This window comes from Nyctibius grandis, chromosome 1, assembly GCF_013368605.1.
Source record: "Nyctibius grandis isolate bNycGra1 chromosome 1, bNycGra1.pri, whole genome shotgun sequence".
Lineage (NCBI taxonomy): Eukaryota > Metazoa > Chordata > Aves > Nyctibiiformes > Nyctibiidae > Nyctibius > Nyctibius grandis.
Window position 1 is genome coordinate 19,506,162 of NC_090658.1, and position 13,994 is coordinate 19,520,155.

The following is a 13,994-nucleotide window of genomic DNA, read 5'->3' on the forward strand; positions in this document are numbered from 1 at the left end:
AAGGTTTTTACAAGTGGCATCCACACAGGCAGGATGCTTAACAGCCACTCTGCACCACATGGGGGAAAGATGGTGCTTGGGAACTCAGGTGGGGGAACAAGCTTCTGGGCAGCATCCACACAAAAAAGTAGCCAGGTAACCCAAGGAGTTTTCCATAATTTTTCGTGAACTTATGCCCAAGGCTGTCCAAATGGCTGTGGGATTAGCCCAGGATTTGGGAGACCTGCGATCTGCTTTTTGCTTGGATGTGATTTCTTACTCTTGTTGGCAGGTAGCAGAAATCAAGAATAGACCACAGCTGCCCATTCGGCGAGTGCTCATCCATCTCCAACTCACTGGACTGAGTGTTTCAAAGGAAGGCCCCACGGTGAGACTGAGGATCATCTCTTCCCCCTGTTATGTCTCCTCATGACCATCATTAATTAGGTATGGGCTTAATCTCCAAAGCTCAGTGTTTTTTGTCCCTTTTAACATTTGCAGTTAGGAGAACTCTAAATACTTTCTTTCAGCTTTACTTAGCCACAACGTCTGCCTTTGGCTGTAGACTCTGTGGTTTAATTAACCTGCCATAAGAACAAATTTCCTTTTACCCTTTTTTAATTTCCCACTCTCTAATTTCATCAAATAGTCATTTGTGTCTCAGTTGCCACATGGGGACTGTAAAACAGGGATAATGGCACAGTCCTTCCTATATGGGGATAATGTCAGAGTGAACAACCTCAGAGCCTGGCAAGCACCCAGATACCAACTACAGCAAGTACTGTGGCTGCACTCAGCTCTCTGCCACTGACTTCAGACTATGATCTTCCCCAGACTCCGGATGTGTAAGTCACACCACTGTTACGTTACCAGTGAATTTACTGAGAGAAGTCTGCTCAGTTAAGCTCCCAGTCAGTCTGAAATGCTGCTTCTCCTCTATCACCCCCTTCTTCCTTGCCTCTTCCCACATCTATTTTCCCAGGAATCTGGAAAGCTGAAAAAACAGCTTTATTTAAGGAAGCTTTGTAAAGAATGGAGGAACCATCAGAGTTGCTTCCCAGAGAGCTCTGTGCTGGTCTGTAATGCAAAATTTCTCAGGAGGGCTGAGAAGGATGTCAGCTCTGGGCACCAAAACCTTACCCCTGCCCTGCGGGGACACTCTAAATTCAGCTTAAGAGATCGCATATGTTAATTATCATCCATGAGAGAGGAGCCATGGGAGGTTATTAAGCTATTCAAAACATTTTCTAGAACCCCCAGACAGGAAGATAAGCCCTCTGATTTATTCAGTGGAAAGAAAAGACAGTATGACACACAGTTAGATGTGGGGTGCATGATCCTGCATCCCTTTCCCGTTGGCGTAGTCTCACTGATGTCAATGGGATGATCACTTGCATAAGCAAGGAAGGCACAGCTGAGCCATAGCAGTTGTTGCCTGCAGCCTATTGCCTAAATGCAAACAGGGTCATACCAGCCATACTGGTTATGTGCAGCAGCATGAAAGAAGCAGATCATCAATATAGACAGGCTAAGCTAGCACTGAACGGGTTTTTGTTACAAAACTCTCAAGCTGTCCAATATCAAAGGCCAGATAATATAAAGTTTCCCCTAGCAACAAATCCAGACTTGAGCAAGAACAGTTCTGACTCCCCTACAGGCTATAAGCAATAATGTTCCCTATACATGTCCAACATTTTCTCACCCTTTATGAGATGCTTAGCAGGGTGGAAATCTTGTGGGAAGGCATCTCAGGCATGTGTCAGAAATGGAGCCCAAAGCAACACAGTTGGGAAGATTTAGTGCCCAGGGCACTGTTAGCACAATGTGAGGGGAAGCATTTGGTCCTGTGACACTGACGAGATATCTTATGGCTTCCTGGTACCAGGAGTTTGACCCGCTTCCCTCTGGCTTTCAGAGGAATCTAATGCAAAATTGCCCAGAAAGCAAAAGATAATTCTCTGTGGTGCCCTGAAGTCACAAGCCAGGCACCTGAACTCTTGGCATTGAGTATCACATTACGAAATACTCAAAACTGTCAGGCCTGGGGTTTCTTGGATTGCTCTTTTCTTCTTTGCTGTTTTTTTGGGGTTTGCCTCTGGAGGTCAGAAATTGCTGTGGGCATCTTAAAGGTGAGATTCCTACATAATCACTTGACTCCAGAAACAGAGACTTGAAAAAAAATACCATATATCCTGACATTTATGATGAAGCCTGCAATTCAGACCCTTTGATTAGATCCCCTTCTTCTCCTACGCTCCTGTCAGTAGCGCAGTGAGCTATAGGAACCCACGGTCATGTGTGTGATATGGGGTTTTCCTGGCAAGGACTGCATTGTAAGCACCAGCAACCAGTTTGGCATCTCAGTGTCAGTATTTGGAGATAAACAAAACTTATCTCTAAGGATTTTGGTGCTGTAACTCACAATTTCTGCTCTGGTAACAGAGAGGAAAAACAAACCATTGGTCTCACATGTCCGTGCAGCACTTGTGATTCAGCAGGATCCCAAAAGTCAGCAGTCCACTGAGATGGGAATATTGTTAGAAAGGGATGTAGACAGCCTGCATGGGAGCATAAAAATCTTGCCCTCTTTAACTGCCCCTGCTCTTGCTGCAGCCTCTGGTAAACCCCAGGAGCCACACACCGGGGCTCTTGAAATACCAGATTTACTTAAAGGGGTGGTCCCCCAGAAAAGTGGCCTTGTAAGTGCCACTTGTCACGGCTGCCACCAGAGCATTCTCTGTTTTGTAACAAAACCGAGCATCCTCGGCACTGCTTGTGTTTCTGAGGGCCCTGCGCGAGCACTAACTCGCTGGTCCCCCACTGCCCTGGGAGAGGGGAAGGGGTGTGTTGTGATCCACATGTCACACTTGGGAAACAAAGACACACAGCGAGGCAGGTCCGTTGAGATCAATACACTTATGACAGGGATTAACGTGTTTGGCAACTCTAACACCACAAATCAAGATGATAGTTTGCCTACATGGGAAATTACGTTGAAATAAAAAGAATCATAACAATGTAATTCTTTTTGTGTAGACATTCCTGTTTCAACCAAGACTTACAGTGGCTATAACCATACAAACTCCTGTACACATTCTCAAAGTAAGGTTGAAAAGGCAAAGCGCACAGAGCTTTGAGCTTCATCCTTTCAAGCAGTGTGTTTCAGCTCACTCATACAGAAGAACCATCTACCCCTTTTAAAAAAGAAAATCCACTAAACCCCATTGGGTACAGTATTAATTTAGTGGTTTGCATTCACAGCCGAGAAAAACTAGGCTAAACTTTGAACAGCCATTTGTTACTGTGACTTTCTTTCCTTGTTTTCCTGCTTGCACGCCTTCAGAAATCATGAAGGTTCTGCGGACTACTTCATGATACCTTACAGATCCCTGGCTGGTCTCTAGGCTGCAGGCTGTGGAGCAGCGCTTTGGTATTTAGACAGGGCTGCCTGTCCTTAGAAGTAAAAATGGCCCCAGCCAGAGAAAACACTAACAAGAAGCCACTTCTCTTTTACTCAAACCCTATAAATAAATACCATATAAACAAAAGAGTATTTTCAGAGGAACTGAACAAATTCTTGGAAGAAAAAATTCCCCCAGGATGATGGCATGCAGTAAATCCCTGGGCCACAAATCTTGGGAGGCTGGGAAATATTTGGTAGAGCAAGTATTGCTCACTTGGCCTTTCTTATGTCAGCTCCTGGCAGCCGGTCACTGGGAGAGGCAGGATCCGAGTTAAACAGGCCATTGACTTGATTCAGGACAACTCTTGTGAATCAACCCTTATTTGTGTGTAAATTGCTTTTCTCTTGGAAAACCTTGGATGGATCAGGGTGGCAGTGAGTTTTGTTGAAATGGGTGACTGCAACTCCACACTTCACTGCTAGTCCCCTTCACACTGGGCAAAGCCCCTGGCAAACATGCCAGGCAGTGTGGGGAGCCACCACCTCCAGCTCCTGGTCAGATCATCTAGATGAGCTCTCCGGGGTCTTTCAGCTCTCTTCAGTGTGAGACAATGCGCTGATCAGCCTCTGAACCACGGGTGACTGGTTCAAGAACTTCTGTAAGAAGTAATTAGAATAGCGAAGAGACTGCTGTACTGAGAATCTGTACCTGTGTGTTTACAGCACCATCTAGTGCTCTACAAAGATTTTTTTTTTTTACCTCCTCCCCCAAATCTGTAGTGATGTATTCAGGGTACATCCTTTCATTCCCAGCACACAGTTAGTCTGTAGCCTGTCAGAGGGCTCACTGCGAAGGCAAACGCTGTGCACGTTCATAGCAAGCGTGTGACAACCTGAGAGATAGAAAGCACAAGATTAGAGAGGCGCATTAACATCGCAGGCTATACAGGTTTGCTGAGATCATAGAATCATAGAATTGTTTCCACTGGAAAGGACTTTTAAGATCATCAAGTCCAACCATTAACGCAACACTGCCAAGTCCACCACTACACCATGTCCCTAAGCACCACATCTACATGTCTTTTGAATATCTCCAGGGATGGTGATTCCACCACTTCCCTGGACAGCCTGTTCCAATGCTTGATAACCCTTTCCATGAAGAAATTTTTCCTGATATCCAATAAACCTCCCCTGGCGCAACTTGAGGCCGTTTCCTCTCGTCCTATCACTTGTTACCTGGGAGAAGTGACTGATACCCACCTCGCTACAACCTCTTTTCAGGTAGTTGTAGAGAGTGATAAGGTCTCCCCTGAGCCTCCTTTTCTCTAGACTAAACAACCCCAGTTCCCTCAGACGCTCCTCATAAGACTTGTTCTCCAGACCCTTCACCAGCTTTGTTGCCCTTCTTTGGACTCGCTCCAGCACCTCAATGTCTTTCTTGTAGCGAGGGGCACAAAAGTGCTGCTGCACAACTCCGACTGATGCCTGCGAGCTGTCCGAAGCGCACCTGGGACTGAACATCCTGCTTTACCTGAACCCTAATTCCAGCATCGCAAAAAAAGTGATGAAAAATACTTAGCAAGGGTTTGGGATAACTTCATCGCTCTCCGCTTCCCTTCTCCACTGAAGCTACAGAACCGATGCCCTCTGCTGACTAGAGGATATCACCTCCTACAAGAGAGAAAAAGCCAAGATTTAACGCATCGAAGAGCTCTTTTTTGCTTTCTTCAGCGCCCAGACCGTTATCCCCAGGGCCTGGAGGAACCCCCCGCCTGGGAGTCAAATCATCCGGCCAGCATTTGCCTGAGGACTAGTTGCTCAGCACGGGCTCTCCCCAGTCCCGGGCAGCCGGTTTCCTGCGGCAGGCTCTGCCCCGGGCGGAGCGGCTGCTTCACGCGGCAGCACCGGCGTGTCCGCACACACAATCCCGGGTCTCCCTCCGCCTGCCCGGGCTCCCCAGCGGGACGCGGGCGGCTGGCCCGCCGTGCAGCCGCGCAAGGCACACCGCCGGGCCTGGAGAGCTCACACCGAGGGCGCGGGGACGGCGCGGAGGGAGAGGCGCCGGCAGCAGCCGGTTCCCGTTCTGCGCCCCCTTTTCTTGTACCGCGCTACTTCCCGGGAGGGCTGTTCTGGGGAACGGGACACCCTTTACTTCAGTGCCGGCCGGGGAACCGGCCGCCCCCACCCCGCTCGGGCGACCCAGGCCGCTCCCGGCTGCGGGACCGGGACCGGGACCGGGACCGGGACCGGGGGGACTGTGGGACCGGGGGAGGGCCGAGTCCAGGCATCGCCCCGCGGGAAGAGCGATCCCGCGGGGCCGGGAGAGGGCGCCCCCGCCGCCACGTGACCCACCGCCGCGCCCCACCCCCCATTGATACACTGTAGCAAACCGGAACGTTCCAGGCGCCATCAGGCGCGCCGAATCGATGCCCGAGCGGCAGATCCGGCCGGCTGCTGAGACGGGGGTGGGCGCTCGGCGCTCGGCTAGCGCTCCCGCGGGTAGGGGGGCGGGGAGCGCGGGGCGGCGGGTGCGCGGCACGGGGCGGCTCCGCGGCGGCGGGAGCGGCGGCGATGGCGGAGCCGGCGGAGAAGCTGTACCGGGCCGAGTACGCCAAGAGCGGCCGCGCCTCCTGCAAGAAGTGCGGCGAGAGCATCGCCAAGGACTCGCTGCGCCTGGCCCTCATGGTGCAGGTACCGCGTGGCGGGGCCGGGCCGGCCGGGGGGGCGGGCTGACCGCCCGGCTCTGCACTGCACCGCACCGCACCGGGGGCGGCGGAGCCAGGCCGGGGCTCCGCTCCCTGCGCCCGCCTCGGCGGTGCGGAGCCGCTCGGCCGGGCCTTTCGGCGCCGCAGGGGCGAGCGCAGCCTATTTTTAGCAGCGGCGCCTGCGGTCCCCGCAGCGGCGCCGGTCTCCGCAGCCCTCCCCGCCGCCCCTGGAGCGGTCGGGTGGGAGCTGCTCCCCGCGGGGGTGGGCGCTGTCGGTAGCCCGGGCTGTGCAAGGCGTTTGGAGGTGAAGCGGTGCAAAGTTCGCCGTTAAGTGCCTTAGCGGAGGCCGGCGGAGGCGCGGGGGTGGGCTCGGGGGCGCTGACAGAGGCTCTTTGTTGTCGTCGGGCAAGCACGGAGCGGGGGAGCGGAAGGGGAGCGGGGGAGCGGGAGGGGGGCGTAGGAGGGAGGCGAGCTCCGTGGCTCGGCCTTTCTGAGCCCTGGGAAGCGTCTGTCACTCGGGGTGTTCAGCGTCGCGTCGGGGAAATCTCCGTTTGGCGCGTGCTTTGCATGCGAGACACAGAAACCGAGACGGAAACGCGTTAGAGGGGGTGTCCCCTCCGCGACCCCTCAGAGCGCGGGGGGCCGTGGGGTGAGCGCTGAGGCTTGGGCTGCCAGCGGCAGGGAGGGGTTTGTACGGAGCTGGCTGGCACGTCGCAGACGTGAAGCAGAGAGCTGAACTGCAACGAGCAAACCGAACGCGAAGGCGTGTTTTGCCGTCGGCTGCCCTGAAATTATTTGCCTTTTGGGGAAGAGACTTGCTCGGCTTCTTTTCAAAATGAAGGGAAGGGCCCCGTCTGGCGTTGGAGGGCTGGGACTTGGGCGCAGACCTGTGCTGCCGTTTTGACCGGCGTGAAATCTCACCTTGTTGTGGGAGGATGGGGAGGGAATCGGCCTCTTTGCAGGGGAGCTGGAGGGGGGGGTCTACTGGGGGGGGCGTGGAGCTGCCTTCCCGGGCTGTGAGCCTTGGCCTGTCTCTAGCGAGGGAGAGGAAGAGGCACCTGCGTTGGGGCGGTGCAGATGGGCAGCGGGCTGAATCCGGTGCGTTCTGTGTCTTGTGAAAGATAAGGAAGTGCGTGTATGTGTATTTATATCACGTTAGCAAGGACGCAGGGTCCGAACGCCAGAGCAAAGCCCTGCAAATGGGTGCTGTGGCTCCTGGCCGCTTGAGGAGCAATTTCTGGAGAACGTACCATGCTGTGTGGCCCGGAGTCGCTTGTGCCACTGGGAGAGGCTGTGCTTGGAGATGGGCAAGGACGGGCCTCGTCGCCCCTTGCCCGGCCGGCCGGGCAGAGGATGGCAGGTCAGTCCGGGTTGGAGGCAGAAGCTAGTTCCCCAGAGGGGAAATACCTGCCTCTGCTTTTGTTCCCCAGAGCCTCCATCCCCTGGGAAAGATGGTTGAAGCATGCTGTGCCAAGCTGCAGCGTTTGCTCGCACGTGTTCCCACTGCCTTGTCCTTTTGTTTCTCCTGCTGCCCTCAGTCGCTCGCTGGAGGGGTCTGCGCTCCTCCGCCCCTCCCCTGCTCCGGCTGCTGCTTCTCCTGTTCCCTCACATTCGTTATCCATTCCTGTCTTCCCCCACTGCAGGGGCCTGTGGGACGGCAGTGTTCCTTAGTTGAGGGAGTGTGTCTGGCTCTGTAGGGTTAAGTTTATTGAGCAATCTCCTGGGGGCGGGTGGAGGGAGACACAGCTGGGATCGTGGCTCCCCCACGAAGCCACTGCCTTCTAGCCAACCATCTCCCCAAAACTGATGGTCTTACACCAACCACTTGTAATTTGTTGGGGTTTTTTCGCCCACAACCTCTTAAATTTGCTTGATGTCTTCTGCAAAGGGCTGCCTCTCCCCACTGCCAGTTTTTGTGCCAGCAGAGCCCTTTTCACACCCTGCTGCTCAGCATCCCCCCTGCAAGCGCCCCAGTTTCACCAGAGCAGCCGGGTCCCTGGTTTCCTCTTGGGGAAATCCCCTGCAGAGCAGCCTCTGCGCCACCTTCAGTGCACCGAGGTCTTTTGCAAATTGTGCGGAAGAAATTAAAGGGAGGCCCAGACTAAGTCGTTAGCTGGGTGCCATTTCTACTGTAACGCCCTTTTGTTTTGGTTTTTCAAGTGAAGAGCTCTGAATGACAGTGGGATGCTCAGTGTTTGGCACAGGGCAGGCACCCAGGCCCAGCATGGCTTTGACTTTTGCTTCCAGCTGGACCTGAGCGGTTTCTGTTATAAGCATGCGTGAGACGAAAGCGAATCGGTCTCTCTTTTTTCCGTAGTTTGTTTAGGAAACTATGGTCTAGAGATAGGTGAGCTGAGAGAAGTTGTGTAAACAAGGTCTAGCTCGCCTGGAGGTTTCATTTCCCACATGGAGAGAAGTCGTGCTCCAGGTGCGCAACTCCATGTAGCGGAGGAGATCTGCTCGTTGCTTGCGTGGTCGTCTTAGAGATTCAGCCAGCTCTGCCCCCTTCCATGCACCCCAGTGCCTTCTGCCCCCAAAGCCTTTGTGTTAGGGACAGAGTCATGAGGAGTCCTCCAGGAAAACTCCAAACATGAGCCCAGAGCTCGTGGGTGACGAACTTTCAGTGCCGGAGCTGCCTGTGACTTCCAGACATGTTGAGAGTGATCTCAGGGTGGCTGCTGTGTGGTTGTGGTGCAGTGAGGGTAACTGGGTAGTCCAAATCCTGGCTTGTGGGAAGAGTCCAGATGGAACTATGGATGTCCTCTTACAGTTTTGGTTGATGGTTACTTGTAATTGGGGTTCCCAGCACTCCTAGCCCCACGCTGTGGTCTTCGAAGCCCTTTCCCCCTCCTTCCTGCTCATGCACGAATCTCTGCTGTTGTTTTCAGCTTGGAGATCTCCCTCCTCTTGGTGAGTGATATGTAGAATGCTTTCCTAGGTCATTAATACTGTATCATCAGTAATAATAATTATACAATGCTGAGTATTACTAGTACAGCAGTTGTTTGTGCACATTACTTGGAGCCAAACCACTATATGGTTATTTTGTGTGGTGGGTAGCCGGAACGATGCCAGGTTGGTACTTAACGTGTCTGAGTCATAAGCGAGCGGAGCCCTTTTGCGCCGAGGCTGGTGTGAGGCAGGACACGCTGGAGCTGCACTTCGGGGAGGACTTGGGTGGTGCTTCTGTCCTGATGCAGGACTCGTTGGGCTCTGGTGTTTCCCTTAGATTTTGCCTCTGCATCCTGGAGCCCCCTCAGGAATTTCTTCAGGCCACAGTCCTTGGAGCTGCTCCTCCTGTCCTGTGCCTGGCGATGGGCTTTCCAGGGCATGGGCAGTTTGCTTGAGAAGTGGCTCCCAGAGGGGTTGTGCGTTGCACTTGGAGGTTGTGCAGAGTGAGGCCAGCAGCCTCGTGTGCTACAGCAGTCTCAAAGGAGGTTGTAGCAGATGAGCCACATGCTATTGCTCGTGTTACTTTTTCCACAATCTCTATTTTCCTTTGCTTATGCCTGCAGATGGTCTGATTCTCATAGAGAAGAAACCTCTCCTTGTCTTCTTGGGGTTGGTATAGCCACGCTGAGGGTATGACCTTTTTGTTTTGAGTAAAACAGATGGGCTAAGCAGCAGGTGATGAACTGATTAAGCTAGGTAAATGCTCCTTCCACGTCTATCCCCTTTGGGACCTCTCTCCAGCAGCTTGGCTGTCATATTAGATTTTCTTCTTAGACGTTGTCCTAAATAGTATCCATCTCTGAATTTAAAAGAAAAAAAAAGGAATAACTTGTGTTTACCCAGATACTCCTTTTTATCTTTTTTTTTCCCCTTGATTCTGTCTGAGTTGCTTCATCTTGGCCTAATGTGCTTTCTTCCTAGTCGCCCATGTTTGATGGCAAAGTCCCTCACTGGCACCACTACAGCTGCTTCTGGAAGCGGGCTCGAATCGTGTCGCACGCAGACATTGATGGCTTCCCTGAGCTCCGGTGGGAAGATCAGGAGAAAATCAAGAAAGCCATTGAAACTGGAGGCCCTGGAGGAGGTAAGCAGAGGTCTCCTGGTGTTTGGAGTTTCAGCTGGAACCGTACTCCCTCTTCTCAAGCTGTTATTGTGGTTATTTAATTGCCGTGTCCCTTCAGCAAGCGATGTCGGAAGAATTGTTGTGGTGTCTCCGCACTCCAGGGCTAGGATGCTGGCAGTATGATCCAGCGTGTTAAATCCACGAAGGAAAAAGCCCAGTCAGCTGGCAGATGTATTGCCAAATATTTCTTGTTATTGTGATTGGTGTATTGGTGTATTGTTGTCTCTGTTAAAATTAAAATTAACAAATGCTGTTGTAGTATGTTGTTTTAGTGGTACCTTCACTGCTGTGTATGGTTATGGTGGCTCTTTGAAATTGTTACACCATGAACTAGTGAGTCAGGGGAGCAAGTGAGAAGGGTTTAAGGGCAGACCAGACTGAACTCACTGCGTCCCTGTGTAAACCAAGGATGCTGGGCAGTTTTAGATTGATGTCTGCTTGCTGAAATGTAGTGATACAAAAAATAAAAGGAAACTGGCAGTTGGGAAGAGGAGTTCTGCTTTGAAGGAGAACTATTTGTGACTCCTGTTACAGTCGGTTCCTCAGTAAGATCTCGTTTTACACTACTTTCAGGAAAGAAGTAAAAAGGGTCAGCTCTGTGCACCTTTGAATGTCTTTTAAAATCATTAAATAAGCAATCCCATACAGTTGCTACTTGGCTGTTTAAAGGACTCTTTCTATTTTAAAAGTGCTTTTGAGCATGGACTGCTTATCTTGCTCTGTATTCAAATTCTTGACAGATGAGGTGCTGGAAGACAGAGGTTTATTAATCCAGACTGCTAACAATCTGGAACAGAGAATAAGAAAAGAAGGGAATGCCTTTTAAAGCCGAACTCTGTGTTTGCTTTGTTCTTCAGGAAAAGGAGGGGAACAGGAAGGAGGTGGCAAGGCTGAGAAGAGCCTAAATGACTTTGCTGCAGAATATGCCAAGTCTAACAGAAGTACTTGCAAAGGCTGTGAACAGAAAATAGAAAAGGTAAAAAGTTTTTTGTGGTTCTCCATCTCTTGTCTTTTCTCCCACTAGTTCCAATTCAGAGACTTTTATAATTGCTTCTGATCTGTCCTGAATATGGAAAGCACTTGCAGGGCTGCATTTCTGTGTCTGAGGAGCAGCTGTGTCCCGGACAGCTGACAGTAAAGGCAACCCTCAGGCGTTGTAGCCTGGGCTTCAAACCTGCTGATGCTTCCTTTCGCTTGTGTCTTAGAGCAGGCTGGAACGCTGCTCGCCAGCGTTTCTGGGGCAAGAGAGCCACCACTAACTGCAGCTTTTCTTGCTTGTTGCAGCACTGCAAAAGTGTTGGCCTCTTCTTCCTCCTCAGCCAGACCAGCTCTGTTTGCGTGCAGTGTATCCATATTAGCTCCATGGAAGCAGACAAAAACAGCAATGCAGCTAATTAATGGTGCAGCCCTGTAGTTGAACATGTCTTGGTGCTCTGCTTTTAAAGACAGTTAGCAAAATGAAGTTGTGAGCCTCTGATACATGTGAATAGACCTGCCAGTTGGGCCAAACACCAGTGCTGGTATGCTTGTATCTGCAGAAACATTGGTGGCTGTTGTGTAGACATTTCCTTGTTGGAGCATATGAAGTATCGCAGTCTAAAAGCACCTAAAACAACTGCTTGTTGGGCATCTGAAAAGTAGTTTGCAGTAAGACGAGGTGAGATCATATTAACACTGATGCTTGAGTGGTAAGGACATAAAGTTAATTTTTAGTTACCTGTATGGGGAGTTTTGCTTGTTGAAGCTTACTGGGAGTTGGAGTAAAGACTACAGGATTACCTGTTTTTAGTGATTTTTGAACAGAAAACTACCTAAACAGGTGGTTTTTTTCAACCGAGAAAGAGCATGGAAGAAAGCAGAGGAACTGTAGTGAAAGGGCTTGAGCAAAAGTTGCAGGCTTTGACAGAGGAACTGTCGCTATTTTACAGGTGTTTAGGAAGCATCATGTTGGTAACTTGTTAACATCCTGCTCTTTCCAGAACGGCCTAACAATTGCTCTTGTGTTGCTTTAATATACCTCAGGGCCAGATCCGGATTTCGAAGAAGATGGTGCATCCTGAAAAGCCGCAGCTGGGAATGATAGATAACTGGTACCACCCGGACTGCTTTGTGAGCCGCCGAGCGGAGCTGGGCTTCCTCCCAGCGTACGGGGCCAGCCAGCTCCTGGGCTTCAGCATCTTGAAAGCTGAAGATAAAGAAACTCTGAAGAAGCAGCTCCCGGCTACCAAGAGCGAAGGGTATGTGAGCAATGTAAGAAGTTGTGTTGCCTAGAGGAGCCATTGCTTGCCTTCAAATACATCCACGATAAATGTTTTGTGACATTGTTGCCTCTGTTAAAAGAATATTGGTAGTAGGAGGATTTGGTCCTTCCTGTGACCTTAGGCAGATGACAACAGACAAATTCCCCATCCCTGGGAGCGTTCGGTCCACTTGGCCCCTGTGTCTGCATTGAGAAAATGCAGAGACCAGCAGCTGTGACTTGGAGGAGTGATGTAGGGCTTTCAACCATAAAATAATGCATGCTTAATACAAATGGATGCTGGGCTCTGCGCCTCCTTGTGTGACGCTGTTATCAGTGATGGTTTCTCTGCTCTAACCACTTGTTAGAGAATTGATTTGACGTCTCTTATCTATGAGCTGCTGATCTGTGACAGGCACTGAATCTGATTATGGTGTTTATTGGCTGCGTAGTGCTTACACTTGGATGCTTTTGTTTGCTAAATCTTTTATGGTACGTCTGAAATTTCATTGCCTTGCATTGAAGTTTTTAGTGGAGGCTCTTGACAGAACTTGTACTGACAGAGAAGTGCTTCCAGGTGACTTGCTAGCATTGGTTAATCTTTCTCTGTTAATGAAGGCTTTTGTTACTTCTTTTTGAAGTGACTTTGCCTAGAGTCATGCTTCATAATGCAAGCCAGCATTGCATTGTCCCTATGGAGGAAGGAATGTAAGGTGTTTCTGAGTCCTACAAATAGGAAAGATCTTGTTGTAAAACATTGGGCTTCTCCTTGTAGACTGAATTCAGCTTTACTTTTGCAAAGATTCACCATGAAGCTGTCTAGTGAGACTGATGTCGGGTTCTGAGAAGCCGTAGCCATGCCAAATCTGTGCAGTCTTTGTCAGTATTGGTCCTCCAGATATGTGGCCGATGGGCATGGTGTGCTGTTCAGAGCCTTGTGTGTACGTGGATGACATCATTGGCCATAGGTAACAGAGTGGAGCGTGCATAAACTCGTCTGTGTCTTGTTAAGAGGCTGCAACTTCCACGCTTTACTCTTGGTTGTCAAGCAGTTGCTCCAGAAGCGTTGGGCAGCGGTGTGGGTGCTGTGGGGGAGGGCCCCGCAGTGCTGCAGGAGCGAGTGCTCTGGCCGGAGCCCTGTACGTTCTGTGCTGTTCATCTCGCTCAGCTGAACCACCGGAGGCTGGGGCGAGCTGTCTGCATCTGCCCAGCAGCCTGCTGTCTTTTCACCCAGGCGTTTCACCTCTGTGTGTGTTGCAGGATGTAACTAGAAGTACAGTGTTTTGATGCACTTGCAGCTTTTTCAGTAGTCCTTTGCTTTTTGTGCCAAGGTACGTGTTCCGCCTTGTCCTAGAACAATGTGTGAGTTTAATAGGGTTATTTGTAGCTTTCTCCCATGTCTTCAGCAAAGCTCTAGAGATTTGACTGTGTAAGTGTTTCTCTTGTCTGCCCTGACTGCTTTTCTGGGCCACTTCTGGGATGCTATGCAAAATATGAAGGCTTTGTAAAGACAGGCCATGGAATAGTTTGCCAAGTCACTGTGTAAATAAAAGCCTAGAACTGCAGTGGAAAAAAGCTTAGACTGGTGAAGTA

At 50.8% G+C, this 13,994-nt stretch overlaps 1 protein-coding gene across 1 annotated transcript in view; it reads left to right on the forward strand.

Annotated features, from left to right (window-relative positions):
* Positions 1 to 5,906: 5,906 nt before the first annotated feature.
* Positions 5,907 to 13,994, forward strand: part of PARP1 (poly(ADP-ribose) polymerase 1) — a 36,731-nt gene continuing 28,643 nt past the window's right edge. The window contains exons 1-4 of the mRNA XM_068398347.1: positions 5,907 to 6,073; positions 9,961 to 10,123; positions 11,020 to 11,138; positions 12,185 to 12,399. Coding sequence (XP_068254448.1) covers positions 5,954 to 6,073; positions 9,961 to 10,123; positions 11,020 to 11,138; positions 12,185 to 12,399 — 617 coding nt within the window. The 5' untranslated portion in view covers positions 5,907 to 5,953. The remainder of the gene's footprint in view (positions 6,074 to 9,960; positions 10,124 to 11,019; positions 11,139 to 12,184; positions 12,400 to 13,994) is intronic.